Below are 16,654 nucleotides of genomic sequence, written 5' to 3'. Positions count from 1 at the left end.
CTTTCCCTCTGACCCGACGGAGAAAGAAAAAAAGAGATCAGTTTGATGTGATAATTTTTAGAACTGTTATGATGTTTTAATAATGTGTAATTTGAGATAAGTACTCTTTCTCATTAAATATGAATTCTCCAGACTTCTATCCGAGAGTCCATTAGGAATTTGATGTAGAGTGGGTTGTTACCGAGGCACGCGGACAGCATCGTCCGGGCTGAGTGTGGCTCAGGTGGGCGGGGACATGAGAGGACAGGACACACCTCCCTGATGCATGGGTCCGCCCTCCCTGAAAGAACACAACCTCGATGTTAGAACAATGTTGCATTAATCTTCTCTCATGCATTATTCAACTTCCATCTCCCACCTAATGACCTTTTTCCCCTTACAAAATATAATGTGTCACCTTTGTCTGGACCTGTGAAACCTGGGTTGCCACCTACAAAGCTCACAAACACAGCTACTCTAGATGCCAGACAGTTGTTCACAGTTCCCCTGTTGGCCCTGTAGCAGTGTGGCCCTTACTACGGCTGGTACAGGACATAGTGTCACATTAGTCCCACTGAGGCGTTAATGTTTACAGACTCACCACACGCTAATATGTTTACTCACTCACCTCCACTGTTTGTTTACTAAGGGGAGGAGGGGGACTACAGGAGGGCCAAGACAAACTCATTTGGACCACAGAGGGCCAGTCACTGTACTGTGGGGACTCGAAGACATGCATGTCTATACAAGTGTAACTCACAGTGCAGGTGCAGCTTTAATACAGGGTTTTCCCGGGGGAAACTCTTCTCTCTTTGTACAGGACGGCCCTCGAAGATACAGTCCTGGAACAAAAGAGACACAGAGGTTAACTTTATTACTTTTCACACACACACACACACACACGCGCACACACACACGAGCACACATTCACTCACTCTGCGTTGGACAGCACTTCTTGGGGTGAATCCTGGGGTTCTTGCAGTGGACGACACATCTGCACTTCCGGCTTCAGTTATGACACCTTCCTGTCAAAAGCAGGAAGTAATTAAAACAGTGATTTATTTATCATTGTTCAACAATTTCCTATATATATTCCAAGCAGCATCCCTGTCCAGTCCTCAAGGCTACATAAGTCAGTGAATGTCCTATAATTTAAATATTCTGCTCAATACCTCTCATTTTCTGTATTAGAACAAACTCGTCTCTCGGTTGCATAAGCGGTTTGAATCCTGTTTTAGTTATGTAAGGCATGTACTCGACATATAGCAAGGAATACCTTAGATAGGACATTCACATTCTGCATCTCACACATGCATGCATCTATTCTACACACTAAGACACCCTGACCACTCACTGAAAACTGACTCTGAATAAAATATCCTGAATCAGCAAGATATTCCATGAGAACCACCATTACCTGAAGCTCAGAAACACACACACACACAAAAAAAAAAAAAAAAAAAACCACACCTCCTTTGCTGGGCAGACCTCATTAGTCCGCCATGTGTTTAGTTCAATAGAAGTGACATATATTCTGCATACACTAGGAGTGACAAGAACAGGGGACCACAACACGTTGTTTGTGTGTGAGGCCTGGATACTGGTTAGAACCCCCCCTTTCCCTGAGTGTGGGTATCTTGGGGGATGGAGAATCGTCAGTGGTGTGGAGCTCTGCTTTTTTGCAACGCAAGCCTTCAACACGCATACTAACAATAGCCTAGTTTGACTGGACCTCCCCAATGCTGGAGCATGACACTCCCTCACACAGCTGTGTCCACTGCTATTGACTTCTAGTGTTCAGATCTGTGTGTGTGTTTTAAGTGGTATTGTGGGACCATGTGGAGTGGTGGGTGTGTTTACAGTAAGTGAGGTTGGGTATACATGTGGTTTGAGGAGACATGTGGGGTTAGTCTTGGAGTAGACACTGGGTTGGGGAGGCTTGGACTCAGATGGGTGGGGACTGTACTGCCAAGTTCACCTGGCTCCTCTTCCCAAAGACAATGAGCCATACTCTTCTCTCTCTCTCTCTCTCTCTCTCTCTCTCTCTTCTCTCTCTCTCTCTCTCCTCTCTCTCTTCTCTCTCTCTCCTCTCCTCCTCTCTCTCTCTCTCTCTCCTCTCTCTCTCTCTCTCCTCTCTCTCTCTCTCTCTCTCTCTTCTCTCTCTCTCTCTCTCTCTCTCTCTCTCTTCCTCTCTCTCACTTCTCTCTCTCTCTCTCTCTCTCTCTCTCTCTCTCTCTTCTCGTCATTCAGCCTCCCACTCCACATGTCTATCTTTCCCTAGATCCTGATTTATCTTCTCTCTTTTTTCATGAATCTCTCTCTCTCCCTTTCCACCGTTATTCTCTTTCACTCACCCCCTCTGTCTGTGTTCGACTCTTTTCTATTCCCTCTCTCTTTCCCTCTTCCTGTCCTCCTCTCTTAGTCCTCCCCTCTTCCTGTCTGCCACTCTCTCTCAGTACTCCCTCTTCCCGTCTGCCTCTCTCTTAGTACTCCCTCTTCCTTCTCCTTTTTTCTGTCTGCCTCTCTCTTAGCACTCCCCCTCTTTTCCTTCCTCTCCTTCTCATTTTCTTTTACACCCTCTCCTTCTTTCTCTCATCACATAATCATCATCTCTCTGTCTGTCCTTTCCCTCCCTTTCTCTCTTTCATTCTCTGTGTGACACCTCACCTGACAGCGGCGAGAGATGCAGGGCTTGGTGGAGCTGGTCCAGGAGACAGAACTATTATAGGATCTCCATCCAGCTGACAACCTATAGGAGAGACCAGACAGACCCCCACAGAGCCCCAGGATAGCAACACAATTAGACTCAACCAAATCATGAGAAAACAAAAAAGAGAATTACTTGACACATTGGAAAGAATTAACAAAAACCCTATAAACAGAGGCCCAAAAACAAAAAAAAGAGAGGAGGTAGAGAAAGGAGACAGAGAGAGAGAGAGAGAGCAGAGAGAGACAGAGACAGGAGAGAGAGAGAGAGAGAGAGAGAGAGAGAGAGAGAGAGAGAGAGAGAGAGAGAGAGAGAGAGAGAGAGAGAGAGAGAGAGAGAGGAGAGAGAGAGAGAGAAGAGAGAGAGAGAGAGAGAGAGAGAGAGAGAGAGAGAGAGAGAGAATTACCACTCCAAACCTGGATGCTTGAATGTTTACTAGTTCGTGGAAACTCATAGTCTACATGGAGAACACTAAATGGACTACATGTGTGAACATAGAGCTGTTTGCCTCTCCAGACCATAAGTGTTGAGACAGATTTTAACACAGGGTTAGAAATCCACTGTAAGCGATGCCGGGGAGGGAGTCTGTCTCCGCCACTGACCGTCCAGAGCCAGTTGGCTATAGTGCCCCCTATGGCTAGGGAAGACCTTTCTTTGATTGTCTTGATTTGGTATAGTGTTGGTGAGTTTTAGTAGTCTACACTTCCACATTTGTGCAATTCAGACACTTGAGACAGACAGACAGACAGACAGACACAGCATGCACACACTCTGATTGACAACCCCAATCCATTATATAGGTGTATCAAGATACCAGAATATGTTGTTGTGAAGTGTCCAGATCCATTCCAAGGGCATGAAAAAGGCGCCTGTGAAATGGGCCTGGGTTTGAGATCTACTATGAGCAATCACAACGCTCCAGATCACACCACCCATAGTCAATAAGGGACTAAATTAATACGCTCTTCAATTTCAACAACCTGTTCAGTTTCTATCGGATATAGGGTTGTCTGGTTATGGAAACACAGCAAAACAATTCCTATGATAAAACCACTGCATGAAATATTTGAACAGTGGGATGTTTTTGTGCTGACATAAGCAAATTCTGTTCTAAATTTAGTCATGGTCATGAATAAAACGAAAGTCAACCACAATGGGGGAACAATAGGCACCAATATCGTTCACCATGACAACATGGGGGCTTCCTCCACGGTCAGAGATTTAAGCGAGCTCCACCTCTTCTCATTTTAATTAACTCTAACAAATGGCCGCGTCCTGACCATGAGGTAGTCTGTGCTGTGGACCGTGTCCAAGGTGACCCCAACACTACCCGACCCCCTGTGTGTTCCGACCGGAAGGCGAACGTGTGGTCCAAGTCTGGGAGGCGGAGCGGCGCAGTGGCTTGTAAACGAGGTTTATTTCTGTGCCCTGTAAACCCAACGCTGAACTCCAACGCCAACGGATCCCAACCCCGTCCCAGAGAGGAAAGTCCACCACTGCAGCATGTGTGTGTGTGTGTGTGTGTGTGTGTGTGTGTTTGTGTTTGTGTGTGTGTGTGAGAGAGAGAGAGAGAGGGAGAGAGAGAGAGAGAGAGAGAGAGAGAGAGAGAGAGAGAGAGAGAGAGAGAGAGAGAGAGAGAGAGAGAGAGAGAGAGATGCTGGCAAACAGCGCGAGAAAGAATAGGTCTGAAGACTTAAATACGAACCTCACTGTAGGCCTGTCACGCTTGGTGTGTGTAAGTGGAAGCGGGAAAGTAATAGCTATATGTTTGTGTATGTAGTAATTTACCCTCAAGCAGAATCTTCAATTGGTCTGAAACAGTACACATACACACATGCACAGTAACTATTGTCCTGTGGAAAGAAAAAACGATTCTCATTCTTCCACAAGGAGGCAGTAGTGGTTAACAAAGCAGGTTGACCAGTGCAGCTGGACTGATCACCTCTACTGTGGGACTCAAGCTGTCACGTCACCCTCACTCCTACAGGTAGCATCAATGACCCTATTACCTGAACACAAACTATCAAACAACATCACTGCAATGCTGCAGCAAGGTCTATACATCAACACTAAAGAGATCCAAAGGTAGACCTAACTCACTCCACTAGACAAAGTTCCCAAGTCTACTGGTCTCTCTGAGACTACAGAACAGTACATGCATCCCCTAACCTTTGACCTCATGTTTTCATGGTGATGAGAGTAGTAGAGTGTGTATGCTGCTCACCTTTGCATCTCTCACAGCAGGCTCCCGTCTGTTTGACCACCAGAGCACAGTCCTCAGACACCAGGGGACACTTCTCCTGCTTACAGTCTGCCTTCCCATCCTGATGGAGGGAGGGAGGGAAGGAGGGTGGGGAGAGAGATAGCATGAAAGAGAGACGGGGGAGGAGAGAGGGAAAGATAGAAAGAGAGGGGAGGAGAGAGAAAGAAAGAGGGGAGGAGAGAGAGAAAGAAAGTGGGGGGAAGAGAGAGAGACACTTGTTTGCCATCAGTGTATTCACATAATAAAACTCCTACACATTCTTTGTCGACACACTCACTTTTTTAAAGGCTAAAATGAACTCACTTGATAAGATCACTCGAGTTACACATGTACTTTATGCAGAAATTCTCTTTCTCTCTTCTCACTTTATATACTCCCTTAACATTATCACTTTTGCCACTAGCTTTATACACTCTCTTTATATAGTCCCCATTTACTCGGTGGTTCAACCTAACTGGAGTATATAATGAGTCAACTCAAAGCCGGACTGTGGCCCAGATAACTAAAATAAAACTGGTGGTTTTATTTACGGAGAGCTTTCACTGGTTCCCTAACCACGCTGGTTTGGGTGATGTCATCAGTGAAGGCGAGAGGGGAGGGTGAGAGAAGGGCGGCGAGAGAGGGAGGGGAGAGAAGGGCGGCGAGAGAGGGAGGGTGAGAGAAGGGCGGCGAGAGGCGAAGGCACATGGAATCCACACAGTCTATGCAAAGCCCTCTCAAACCACTGTCCTAAGTTGTAGGAATTTCAGAGCACTTTCAACAGCCAGTTTGAGACAAATATGTCTGAGAGGGAGATATATGATGCCAGATAGATAGAGGGATGGGTTGAAAGAGAGAAAGAGATATGGAAGGAATGACAGAAAGGAAGACAGATACCATCAGACATTAGGAGAGAAAGAGACTGGAGAGAGAGAGAGAGAGAGAGAGAGAGAGAGAGAGAGAGAGAGAGAGAGAGAGAGAGAGAGAGAGAGAGAGAGAGAGAGAGAGAGAGAAGAAAGAGAGAAATAGAAAAATAGAAAGAGTGAAGAGAAGTTATGTCTGTCTATTTCTGAGGACCCCAGTTATCTCCAGTAGTGTCATAGTGGTCACATCTTTGTCCTTGAATCTTTATGTCTCTCCACACACTGTGCATTTCCCAGTTGGGCTATGGAGCCATTCCACTTTGCAGACATTAACACTAAGTGGTGTGAAGAGGTTTGACCTCTCAGCAAAGGTCAGGGGTCAAATCAGGTCACCACGCCTCATAAACACTCAACATACCGTGCACTTTCTGAGGCTTCTTACTGGTCTACTGGTGGTATGTCGTGGCTTCTAATAGGCCAACGGGTGGTCTGGGGATTGTTATTGACTACTGCTATTCTCTACATAATAACTAGAGAAATCTTTGACCTGAGGAGTAATAACATGTTGATAGGTTAATGAGACCATCTAAGCATATATATGTAAGATGTATTGATCACTGACATGATGGTCATGCTGCTAGGGCAGATGATCACTAGATGGCGACAGCACAGCAGTGGTTTCACTACTCTCCATATGCCAACTTCAGATAATCAAAATGTGTTCCAGTCAAACCATGGTCTATGTATAATTTCTCTCTCCCAGTCTTTTCCACTATCACTCTCTCTCTCCCTCTATCTCTCAGCCTGGCCTCAGAGGGCATGCCAGAACAAGCTGACATGCTCGCTAGTCACGTGCCGCGGTCTTTCATGGAAGGATGGAGAGATCACTAGAAAGGCTCTTCAGAGGTGACTCAAGTCAAAGGCCTATTTAGCCTGGACTACTTGCCCTCGTGACCTTCACCTCCCAAAACAAACAGGTCGCGACCCCACAGAGCAGCAGTGGCGTTACCAACTAGATGAAAAGGGATAGGGCAACAATATATACATTTCACTGAGAAGTCACAAGCCTTTCCAAGAAGTAGGCCTATTCCTGCACCAGTGGTAGAAAGTGAATGGTGCTGAATGAACTGAATGTAACTTTTGGCTCCGATGTGTAGGTAGGCTAGTTCCATGACTTTTCTTTGAATTCAGATGGTTGTTGTCCTTCTTTATGTCCTGGCAGGTAGCCTAGCGGTTCGGATACCCGATCCGATAAGGTGAAAATCTTAACCCTAATTTAATCCAGGGGTGCCGTATTACAGTGGAGGCTGCTGAGGGGAGGACGGAAACCATGTGTTTGATGTATTTGTATACCATTCCACTGATTCTGCTCCAGCCATTAAACAGACTATCCTCCCCAATTAAGGTACCACCAACCTCCTGTGCCATACTACTATGGCTGTCCCTGTAAAACAACACATTTCACTGCACCTATCTGGTGTGTGACAATAAAACATATACAGTACCAGTCAAAAGTTTGGACACACCTACTCATTCCAGGGTTTTTCTTTATTTGTACTAGCACTCTTCCATTGTAGAATAATAGTGGAAGAGATCAAAACCAAATAACACATATGGAATCATGTAGTAACCAACAAAGTGTTAAACAAATCAAAATATATGTTATATTTGAGATTCTTCCAAATAGCCAACCTTTGCCTTGATGACAGCTTTGCACACTCTTGGCATTCTCAACCAGCTTCACCTGGAATGCTTTTCCAACAGTCTTGAAGGAGTTCCCACATATGCTGACCACTTGTTGGCTGCTTTTTCTTCACTCTGCAGTCCGACTCATCCCAAACCATCTCAATTGGTTTGAGGTCGGGAATTGTGGAGGCCAGGTCATCGATGCAGCACTCCATCACTCTCCTTCTTGGCAAAATAGCCCTTACACAGCCTGGAGGTGTGTTGGAGTGGTGTTCCTGTTGAAAAACTAATAATAGTCCACTAAGCCCAAACCAGATGGGATGGCGTATCGGCCAGAATGCTGTGGTAGCCATGCTGGTTAAGTGTGCCCCTTGAATTCTAAATAAATCACAGACAGTGTCACCAGCAAAGCACCCCACACCATAACACCTCCTCCTCCATGCCTTAACGGTGGGAACTACACATCCCACTGCGTCTCCAAAGCCAGAAGGTTGGAACCAAAAATCCAATTTGGACTCCAGACCAAAGGACAGATTTCCCCCCATTGCTCGTGTTTCTTGGCCTCAAGCAAGTCTCTTCTTCTGTATTGGTGTCCTTTAGAAGTGGTTTCTTTGCAGCAATTCGAACCATGAAGGGCGCTTGATTCACACAGTCTCCTCTGAACAGTTGATGTTGAGATGTGTCTGTTACATTGAACTCTGTGAAGCATTTATTTGGGCTGCAGTTGTCTGAGGCGGCCGAACTCTAATGAACTTATCCGCAAGCAGAGGTAACTCTGGGTTTTCTATTCCTGTGGTGGTCCTCATGAGAGCCAGTTTCATCATAGCTGATGGTTTTTGGGACTGCACTTGGAAGAAACGTTCAAAGTTCTTGAAATGTTCCTGTATTGATTGACCTTCATGTCTTAAAGTAATGATGGACTGTCTTTTCTCTTTGCTTATTTGAGCTGTTCTTGCCATAATATGGACTTGGTCTTTTACCAAATAAGGCTATCTTCTGTATACCACCCCTACCTTGTCACAACACAACTGATTGGCTCAAACGCATTAAGAAGGAAAGAAATCCCACAAATTAACCTTTAAGAAGGCACACCTGTTAATTGAAATGCATTCCAGGTGACTACCTCATGAAGCTGGCTGAGAGAATGCCAAGAGTGTGCAAAGCAGTCATCAAGGCAAAGGGTGGCTACTTAGAAGAATCTCAAATATAAAATATATTTTGATTTGTTTGACACTTTTTTGGTTACCATATGAGTCCATATATGTTATTTCAAAGTTTTGATGTCTTCACTATTCTACTATGTAAAAAAATAGTCATAATAAAGATTATCCCTTCAATGAGTAGGTGTCCAAACTTTGATGTAGTGTATATATATATATATATATATAAAAAATTATCTACCCCTCCATTAGAAGTATCCTGGGAGGTCCAATAGCAATGCTGCCCTGACAGTTCTCTAACACCATCTTTGCTCTATAGACCACTGGGAGAACTGTACCACTAACCTCACAGTGCACTGACAGAAAGGGGGAAAGAAGGGGATGGAGAGAGAGAGCGGGGATCTTCTGTGAGTCTTCTAGACTACACTCTTAGAAAAAAGGGTTCCAAAAGGGTTCTTCAGCTGTCCCCATAGGATAACCCTTTTTGGTTCCAGTTATAACCCTTTTGGGTTCCATGTAGAATCCTCTGTAGAAAGGGTTCTACATGGAACCCAAAAGGGTTCTACCTGGAACCAAAAGGGTTCTACCTGCAACCAAAAATGGTTCTTCAAAGTGTTTTCCTATAGGCAGCCGAAGAACCCTTCACATGCCGATTCCGCACATAAATCCAATGTTATTGCATCTCTGTACCTAGACAGACATGCTCTCTGGTTTAGTGGTTTGCTGATAACGTCAGCGGCAGAGGTAAAGACTGTAAAGTTACACGGTGAGTATTGATCTCCATGTTTGTGGAGCAGTTGGAACAGGAAAGGACCTTTGGCTTCTAAATGTTTGCAGATCACTGGTCAGCCCACTGAGCTCATCAATCACTGCTACCGAGAAAGAGGGGGCAAAAAGAGAGGGAGAGTAGTAGACAGCAGGTTAACTGGCTGTCTGTATATTATGTTTAGCGAGCGGGAGGCAGATTCCTGCGTCTAGTGAGACGACTGCTGAAAATAATGGCTTCTCTGTGTGCCTCAGTTTCCGCCAGTGAACGGCCATTAACAGGTACTCCGCCGCAACTGGGAGCCTGTGAGTGACACTAGAGCCCTGACGGCTCACCCCCCACCCTTTAAAATCCGCTAACCACCCCCTAAAGACAGCATGGCGACACAAGTGTCTTTCAGGCTGGCCCCCCTCCCTTGCGAGGCCCTCTGGGGCCAGTGACATAGCGGACGGGCCAAGATGAAAGGCTAGCCGTGGCCCTCTAATGACTGATAGCATTCAGCAGGGCTCCTAGTGATGGAAGCCTGATAAGGAGGTGGTTAGCAGAGGAGACATATCAAAGAGACTATCAGAGCCGCTAGAGACAGCAGAGGCAGCACGGCCAAAGTAGCACGCACAGTGCACACATACATATATAACCTTGCACACACACACTGTTTCTCTGTTTCACATAGGGCAAATACCCTGCAAGTCAAACAGGACATTTGTTGAAACTTCCTCACCACATTACACTTTTAAAGAGGGACTAAAAAGACAGGCGAGGGAGAGTATTATTGAATCTGGCTGCTGGTGACAGAAAAGCCTCTCACTTCCATTCTCAACCCCTAAAACAATGACCTTCACATTGTTCCAGGAAAGACGCCTCCTTTGACATTTGTAGCCTGGATTTAACAGGCAGTCGGGGCAAAGACAGCATGAAGACAAGGGCGTCTTTAAACAAACAATAAAATGTTGTTTAAAAGCCAGTGTGGGCTTAGAAGGGAAATAATTACATAACTAGCCTAATGCTCTTTTTGAAAAGGTGGCAACATTCACCATTCTTTGTGATTAATAGAAAAAAACTGTACAGGCCTATTTGCCCACTTAGGACTAGAACTCGGCTATAGACTATACATAATTAGGCCACAATATGAATATTAAGGCTATTCAGTCAAGTGCAGAGGTAAGAATTACGCACAACAATTACGTTGTGTTCCTCCTCCGCGGAACCTACGTGCCAAGAACAAAAAGGGAAGCAGAAGCCTGTAGCTCAATGTCAACTAACAATTACCTGCCCTAACACCATTTGAAAGTTATTTAGCAAGAATTGGGATTTGTTCTCACCAGACAGACGCAGGTGATGCACGGGTTGTCCGTTATGTTGGGTATGTGGAGCACCTCTCCTTCGTTCTCGCAGCTGGCTTCTGTACCTGTGAAGGGCGCGAGGAGAGAGGCAATAAATTCGCGCCTTTTCATCCTCATTGACGTGATAAAACAGCGAAACAACACGCATCACAGAAATGATGTTATGGACAGGCTTGCCATATTCGAATTGTGCTTTTTCTTTAGGCCTACCACGAATTGCACCGGCTATGCCATGACGGTGAGGTATATTTTGTAAACGTAAAAAGAAGTAGGCCTAATAGTCTGAGTTTTATCGACAAGTTTATATTTCTAACGTAATTTGATTATATAGGCTATAGCCTATAACTTTTTCTAAATGATGAAATATTAGATAAGCTTATCTCAGAATGTTTTTGTTAGAGCGTCTTAAATTTAGATGAGACATAACATTTTTATTTGAGCAGGGTAGTGGCAGCAAGGGAAAGTGTTGGGGAAAAAATTAGGTGACAAAGTGGTCTCTGTGAGAATTACAGGAGGGGTGGGGGGAGGCAATTACCCCGACGTTAGCCTACCCTACAACCTTCGCGTGTAATTAAACCAGCACAGCTTTAAGTGATTGTGGGGAAACAACACTTTAGCCTCAATCCAATTAGGTTTTTCTTATTTTATAAAACAGAGAAGAATGAATAGCCCTATAAATGTTGTTTACTCTTCATCCACCTCCTGCAGCGGAGAACAGTGACAGGGCGCATTTGTCTTTCTACAACCAGCCAACTTTCCTCTCCCACGAAAACGGTGTGTTCAACTCCGGGCCCTGCAGGGAAGACAATAGACAGATGATATACCGCATATTTCGAATACCAGGTAGCGACACGCCATGGGAATTTGATCCGTTGGGATTATACTATAATGGTAGCCTACTCAGTTGATACCGATAGGCAGGTTTTTCTTTCCCCTGAAAGAAATTATCATGTTTGCACAATGATAACGCGCCAGGTGACTTGGATACTGACCTCGACAGCACGACCCAACACGAGTTTCCAAAACAACAGTAGATTGGCAAATGATACTGGTAATGCAATGCGCCTATCATAAGGTTTCAAACGAGCCGGCGGTACCAGTTACCCGACAGAAGGTTGCTTGTCAAATTCTAAATGTTTCAGCTGAATGGGGTGATGATGATTGGATTTGCAAAAAGGCATCAACGTAAAGGCATTAAAAAAAAAAATTAACCCAATTTATAACCTAAATTCAATGACATGGTGACATTTGTTGTTGATTTAACGTTGATTTAACGTTAGTTGACAACTCAACCAAATGTAAATCAAAACTAGACATTGAGCTGACGTCTGTGCCTAGTGGAAAGTAACGGGAAAAGTGAATAGCCTATACCCGTAGGCCTATATAGGCTAGCTTTTGGGCTATGTTCTTGTTTTTGTCAATTGCTTGACATGTTTTGAAAAAAATAGGCCAAGTCAATGTATTTTACCTGTAATTAAAGGCGAGGAGGACTGTGGGATTTGGAACAGTAAAAACACGAATAAAAAGCTGCAGGTGAACTTAATATAAAGTTCCAAGGCGCTCGAGCAGCAATATAACACCATCCTAAAATTGGTCCAGTAAAAAAGAAAGAAAGGAAAACGTAAAAAATAAAATGGTATGCTAGAATATATATATTTAAATCCCCATGGGTTGGTGTGCGAATGAAAACCCTAGAATATATGGGACTCCCATTCAGGCTACTATAGCGTTCCTCAGTTCGTTTTGTTCCAGCCCATAACCTTCAGTTTGTCAAAATGCAAAACGACATCGCGTGTCCTCGGGCATCCGACAATCGACATGACACATGAAAATTACAATGACAATGCCGAGCAGACAGCCAGGCGACAGTCCTCATGTCGCGTCCAGGAGCGCTCTTGTTTTCCCAAAACAAGTGCTGGGGTAAGAAAATGTTTCCCAAAAAGTTTTAGTGAAAAACAAAGTTGATAAGATATTAAAGTAAAACAGATGCGTATAATAAAAATGACAAATAAAAGTATTAGGAAATCAATTCCCAAAATAGACTAAAGATATACTCGTAATTAAATGTCCTAATGTTTGGCAATACCAAAAATATTACAGATGTTGTCAAGCGCTAAAATAAACCGGTTGCGTTCGAAATTGTAGGTCCGTTTTGCGCCGAGATGCTGTCCAACTGTCTCAGGCTGAGTAGCGGGCTTTAGGTTAGGCTACACGAGCCGGCACTGGTCTCTCTCACTCGGAGCTCCGCGAAAAGCGAATCACCTCCAGCCCAAAGTTACAGTTAACTGCTCCTACTGAGGCGCACGGCGATGCCAGCGTAATAGAAACCCTACTACTCCAGTTAAACATCCCCGCAGGGTGCAGGAACCTCCTCCAAACAAAACGAGAACGGCCCCTCAATATTTAAATCGTTGCCGGGGGTTTAATAATCCGAGTGAATTGACGTCCAATCTTGGCCGCTGCTCCCTGCGGCTGTGGTAATGAAACCCTCCGTACAATACCGCGCTGTGAGAGACCCACCTACTGCTATCGGATCTCGAGGCTGGATCTCGTTTCACTACAAACAAGCCTGGATACACAACATGCGCTTCACCTGTCCTTACTGTTAATCTCTGCTGCGCTCTTTCAACACCGTCAAACTGCAAAACGTGGAGAAACGCAGAATGGAACAACGAAAATTCACTAATTCAGGCCACTTTGTATCAAGGTGGGGTTTCTGCGCACCTCGAGCTGCAGGGGGACCAAGCGTCATCGCACAATTGTTAACCCCCCCCCATTGATGGGGCGCACCACAATGTCTGTCTGTTCAGCATCATATACTTTCAATTTTCCAGTCATATCCTCAATGCAACAATTATTTCATAAATTAGGCATTTTCTTTGTAGACCCCACTTCAATGGTCTGATGGCAATTCAGTATATATGATTTATAACATTTCAATAGCCTATAATAAGGGCACATATCTAGTTTAGGCTACATTAATCAGCTTGCATGACATTAAGTGTCTGTTACTGTTGTTTGAGACAGATTTAGAAATCTACATCTTTTAAAACAGTTTGGCACTCTTAAAATTGTGCTTCTGAAGAACCTCAAATGGGAAGGAAAAGCATTTCTTCAAAGAACTAATTATGACCCAGCCCTACATTTAATTGTCAAGGAACAATGTTTTATTTTATCTAATTGCATTGCTCTTGTTACTTCACATTGTAAACATGCCACGAGTGACGAGTAAACTTAGTGAATGTGTGTGTGTCTGTGTGTTAGAGAGCGAGAAAGGGAGTGTGTGTCACTGTCTTTGTGTCTACAGTGTGTGTGCATTCAGCAGTACAGATGAACGTTGTGTTAATATTCAACGCTAGATGGCGCCAAAGAGCACCCATTTGAAGTAGAGGTGTCTATTCCCAAATTCTCCGCAAGATTATTACAGATGCCGAGTTTGAACAGTTATTTATTTAAATGTGACATAAATGACCCTCTTCCACTCTAAAACGAAATAGCCCTATTGGGCTGTCGTTATTCAGATTCCTTTGTATGGACCTTTGTAGCTCAGTTGGTAGAGCATGGTGCTTGTAATGCTAGGGTAGTGGGTTTGAATCCCGGGACGACTCATAAGTAAAACGTATTCACGCATGACTGTAAGCCGCTTTGGATAAAAGCGTCTGCTAAATGGCATATATTATTATATTATAGAGCAGGGAGGGTTGGGCAACTTTGATGGTGGCGGGGGACATAAAAAAACGGAACTCATGAGGTGCCGCCGTGGCTCGTGGGTCTGCATACCCACATACATACCCCCACCTTGCAAACAAAACATTTCAGCGGCTCCCCTCATGACAGCGAATATATATTTTTTTGTTTTAAGTTAATTTCCTGCAATTCTGCACATTTTGCCATGGGGTGTAGAGAAAATGTTCCAGTTTTAAAACAAGTTTGCTGCAATTCTACACATTTTGCCATGGGGTGTAGAGAAAATGTTCCAGTTTTAAAACAAGTTTGCTGCAATTCTACACATTTTGCCATAGGGTATAGAGAAAATGTTCCAGTTTTAAAACAAGTTTGCTGCAATTCTGCACATTTTGCCATGGGGTGTAGAGAAAATGTTCCAGTTTTAAAACAAGTTTGCTGCAATTCTACACATTTTGCCATGGGGTATAGAGAAGATTTTGCAATTTTATAACTAATTTCATGCAATTCTATTAATTTTGCCATGGGGCAGAGAGAAAAATGTGCAGTTTTACAGCTAATTTCCTGCAATTCTACCCATTTTGCCATACCTGGAGGCAAATGTTTGCAGTTTTTAATATGATAACTGATGATCAATGGGCCCCCACCTGGTTGGTATTTAGACCATGCTTACTACATGTTTAGATATAATATAATATAATATAATATAATATAATATAATATGCCATTTAGCAGACGCTTTTATCCAAAGCGACTTACAGTCATGCGTGCATACATTTTTTTTGTTTTTGTGTATGGGTTGTCCCGGGGATCGAACCCACTACCTTGGCGTTACAAGGGCCGTGCTCTACCAACTGAGCTACAGAAGACCACTAGACTAATTTACCAATCTAAAAATGTTCAGCTGACATGGGCTAATTGAGTGGCTGCTGATGCACAACCACATTTCGAAGTTGCACCTTGTGTATTCTATTATTTAAAAAAAAAAGGTCCCAAAAAAAATACATAATAATTTTTGCATTTTATTTATTTTTGTGTGAAATTGGTCCACAGGCCTACAAAAAGGGGGAAGAGTTGCCCAACCCTGTTATAGTGTTGTGCGAATATGACTGTAAGTCAATTTGGATAAAAGCATCTGCTAAATGGCATATATTATTATATAATATATTATAGTGTTGTGCTTTTGTGTCACTGTCCCTGCTTGAGTCAATCAGTGTGAAGGGAATTTTGATCATTGTGTCTACTACTACATCTCATTGACATGGGGCAGATGTTGTGTAGACATTGTGTAGACGTTGCACTGATGTTAAGAGAGCCCTGGGAGGCAGCTGTCCAGGGTTAAAACTGCGGGCAGACAGTGGGTCTGGGTCCAGAGGGTAAGGGGTTAGACTCAGCTGTCGTGTCAAGACTGGAGCGCGACCTCCGTCCGGCTCAGACCCATGCCAGCCTGGATCAGGCAGCAGCACCATGGTGGGTCCAGGGATACCCTCGCTCCATCCAAACTTAAAACAAGCCTGAACTCTGACCCCTGCAGGGTGAGAGGTCGGGAACCCGCGGGCTTCAGCTGTGCGAGCGGGCGACTCACAGGCGACTTCATTTGGGCCCTGATCAGAGACGACACACAGAAACACACACAGAAAACACACACACACACACACACACACACATCATCTAGAAACACACCAGAACACTCTAATAGAACCGCAGACACAGAAAAAACTATCATGCACAAAAACCTCCGTAGAGAAAGTGAGTGTGTCTCTTTAAGATAGGGGAGAGGAAAAGGAGAGGCATTTATCAAACAGCATTGTGAGAGCTGTAGATTTAGTCTGGGGCTGGGACCTATCACACTCAATACTTTCCATCGTTTTACAAGCTTTTCACAAGGAAGTAGGGATAACAGTTAATCTCCTCTCAGATACACATTAGAGTTACATACTGTTCTGGACAAGAGCATGCACATACATCAGATATACAGTACCAGTTAAAAGTTTGGACACACCTACTCATTCAAGGGTTTTTCTTTATTTTGACTATTTTCTACATTGTAGAATAATAGTGAAGACATCAAAACTATGAAATAACACATATGGAATCATGTAGTATCCCAAAAAGTGTTAAACAAATCAAAATATATTTTATATTTGAGATTCTTCTAAGGAGCCACCATTTGCCTTGATGACAGCTTTGCACACTCTTGGCATTCTCTCAACCAGCTTCATGA

The 16,654-nt window shown here is 43.9% G+C and overlaps 1 protein-coding gene across 1 annotated transcript; it reads right to left on the bottom strand.

The window, feature by feature from the left end:
- Nucleotides 1–456: 456 nt before the first annotated feature.
- LOC123491286 (BMP-binding endothelial regulator protein-like) lies at nt 457–13,333 on the bottom strand. The gene is made up of 6 exons (XM_045221566.1): nt 12,215–13,333; nt 10,726–10,811; nt 4,911–5,010; nt 2,652–2,728; nt 740–821; nt 457–521 (listed from the first exon to the last, which is right to left on the bottom strand). Exons 1-6 carry the CDS (start codon nt 12,327–12,329, stop codon nt 457–459), a joined length of 525 nt encoding a protein of 174 aa, XP_045077501.1. The 5' UTR covers nt 12,330–13,333.
- Between the last annotated feature and the right edge of the window lie 3,321 nt (nt 13,334–16,654).

The sequence above is a fragment of the Coregonus clupeaformis genome, chromosome 7 (genome assembly GCF_020615455.1).
Source record: "Coregonus clupeaformis isolate EN_2021a chromosome 7, ASM2061545v1, whole genome shotgun sequence".
Taxonomy (NCBI): domain Eukaryota; kingdom Metazoa; phylum Chordata; class Actinopteri; order Salmoniformes; family Salmonidae; genus Coregonus; species Coregonus clupeaformis.
Note: the sequence above shows the minus strand (reverse complement) of the source record. Positions and strands in the feature narration are given on the sequence as shown.

Excerpts from the sequence above, each read along its gene's own strand:
- LOC123491286 (XM_045221566.1), bottom strand. The coding sequence starts at position 12,329 with ATGGTGTTATATTGCTGCTCGAGCGCCTTGGAACTTTATATTAAGTTC. Across the intron at positions 10,812-12,214 it reads CTCCTCGCCTTTAATTACAG|GTACAGAAGCCAGCTGCGAG; the intron begins GTAAAATACATT and ends CGCCCTTCACAG. Across the intron at positions 522-739 it reads ATTAAAGCTGCACCTGCACT|CCGTAGTAAGGGCCACACTG; the intron begins GTGAGTTACACT and ends GTCCTGTACCAG.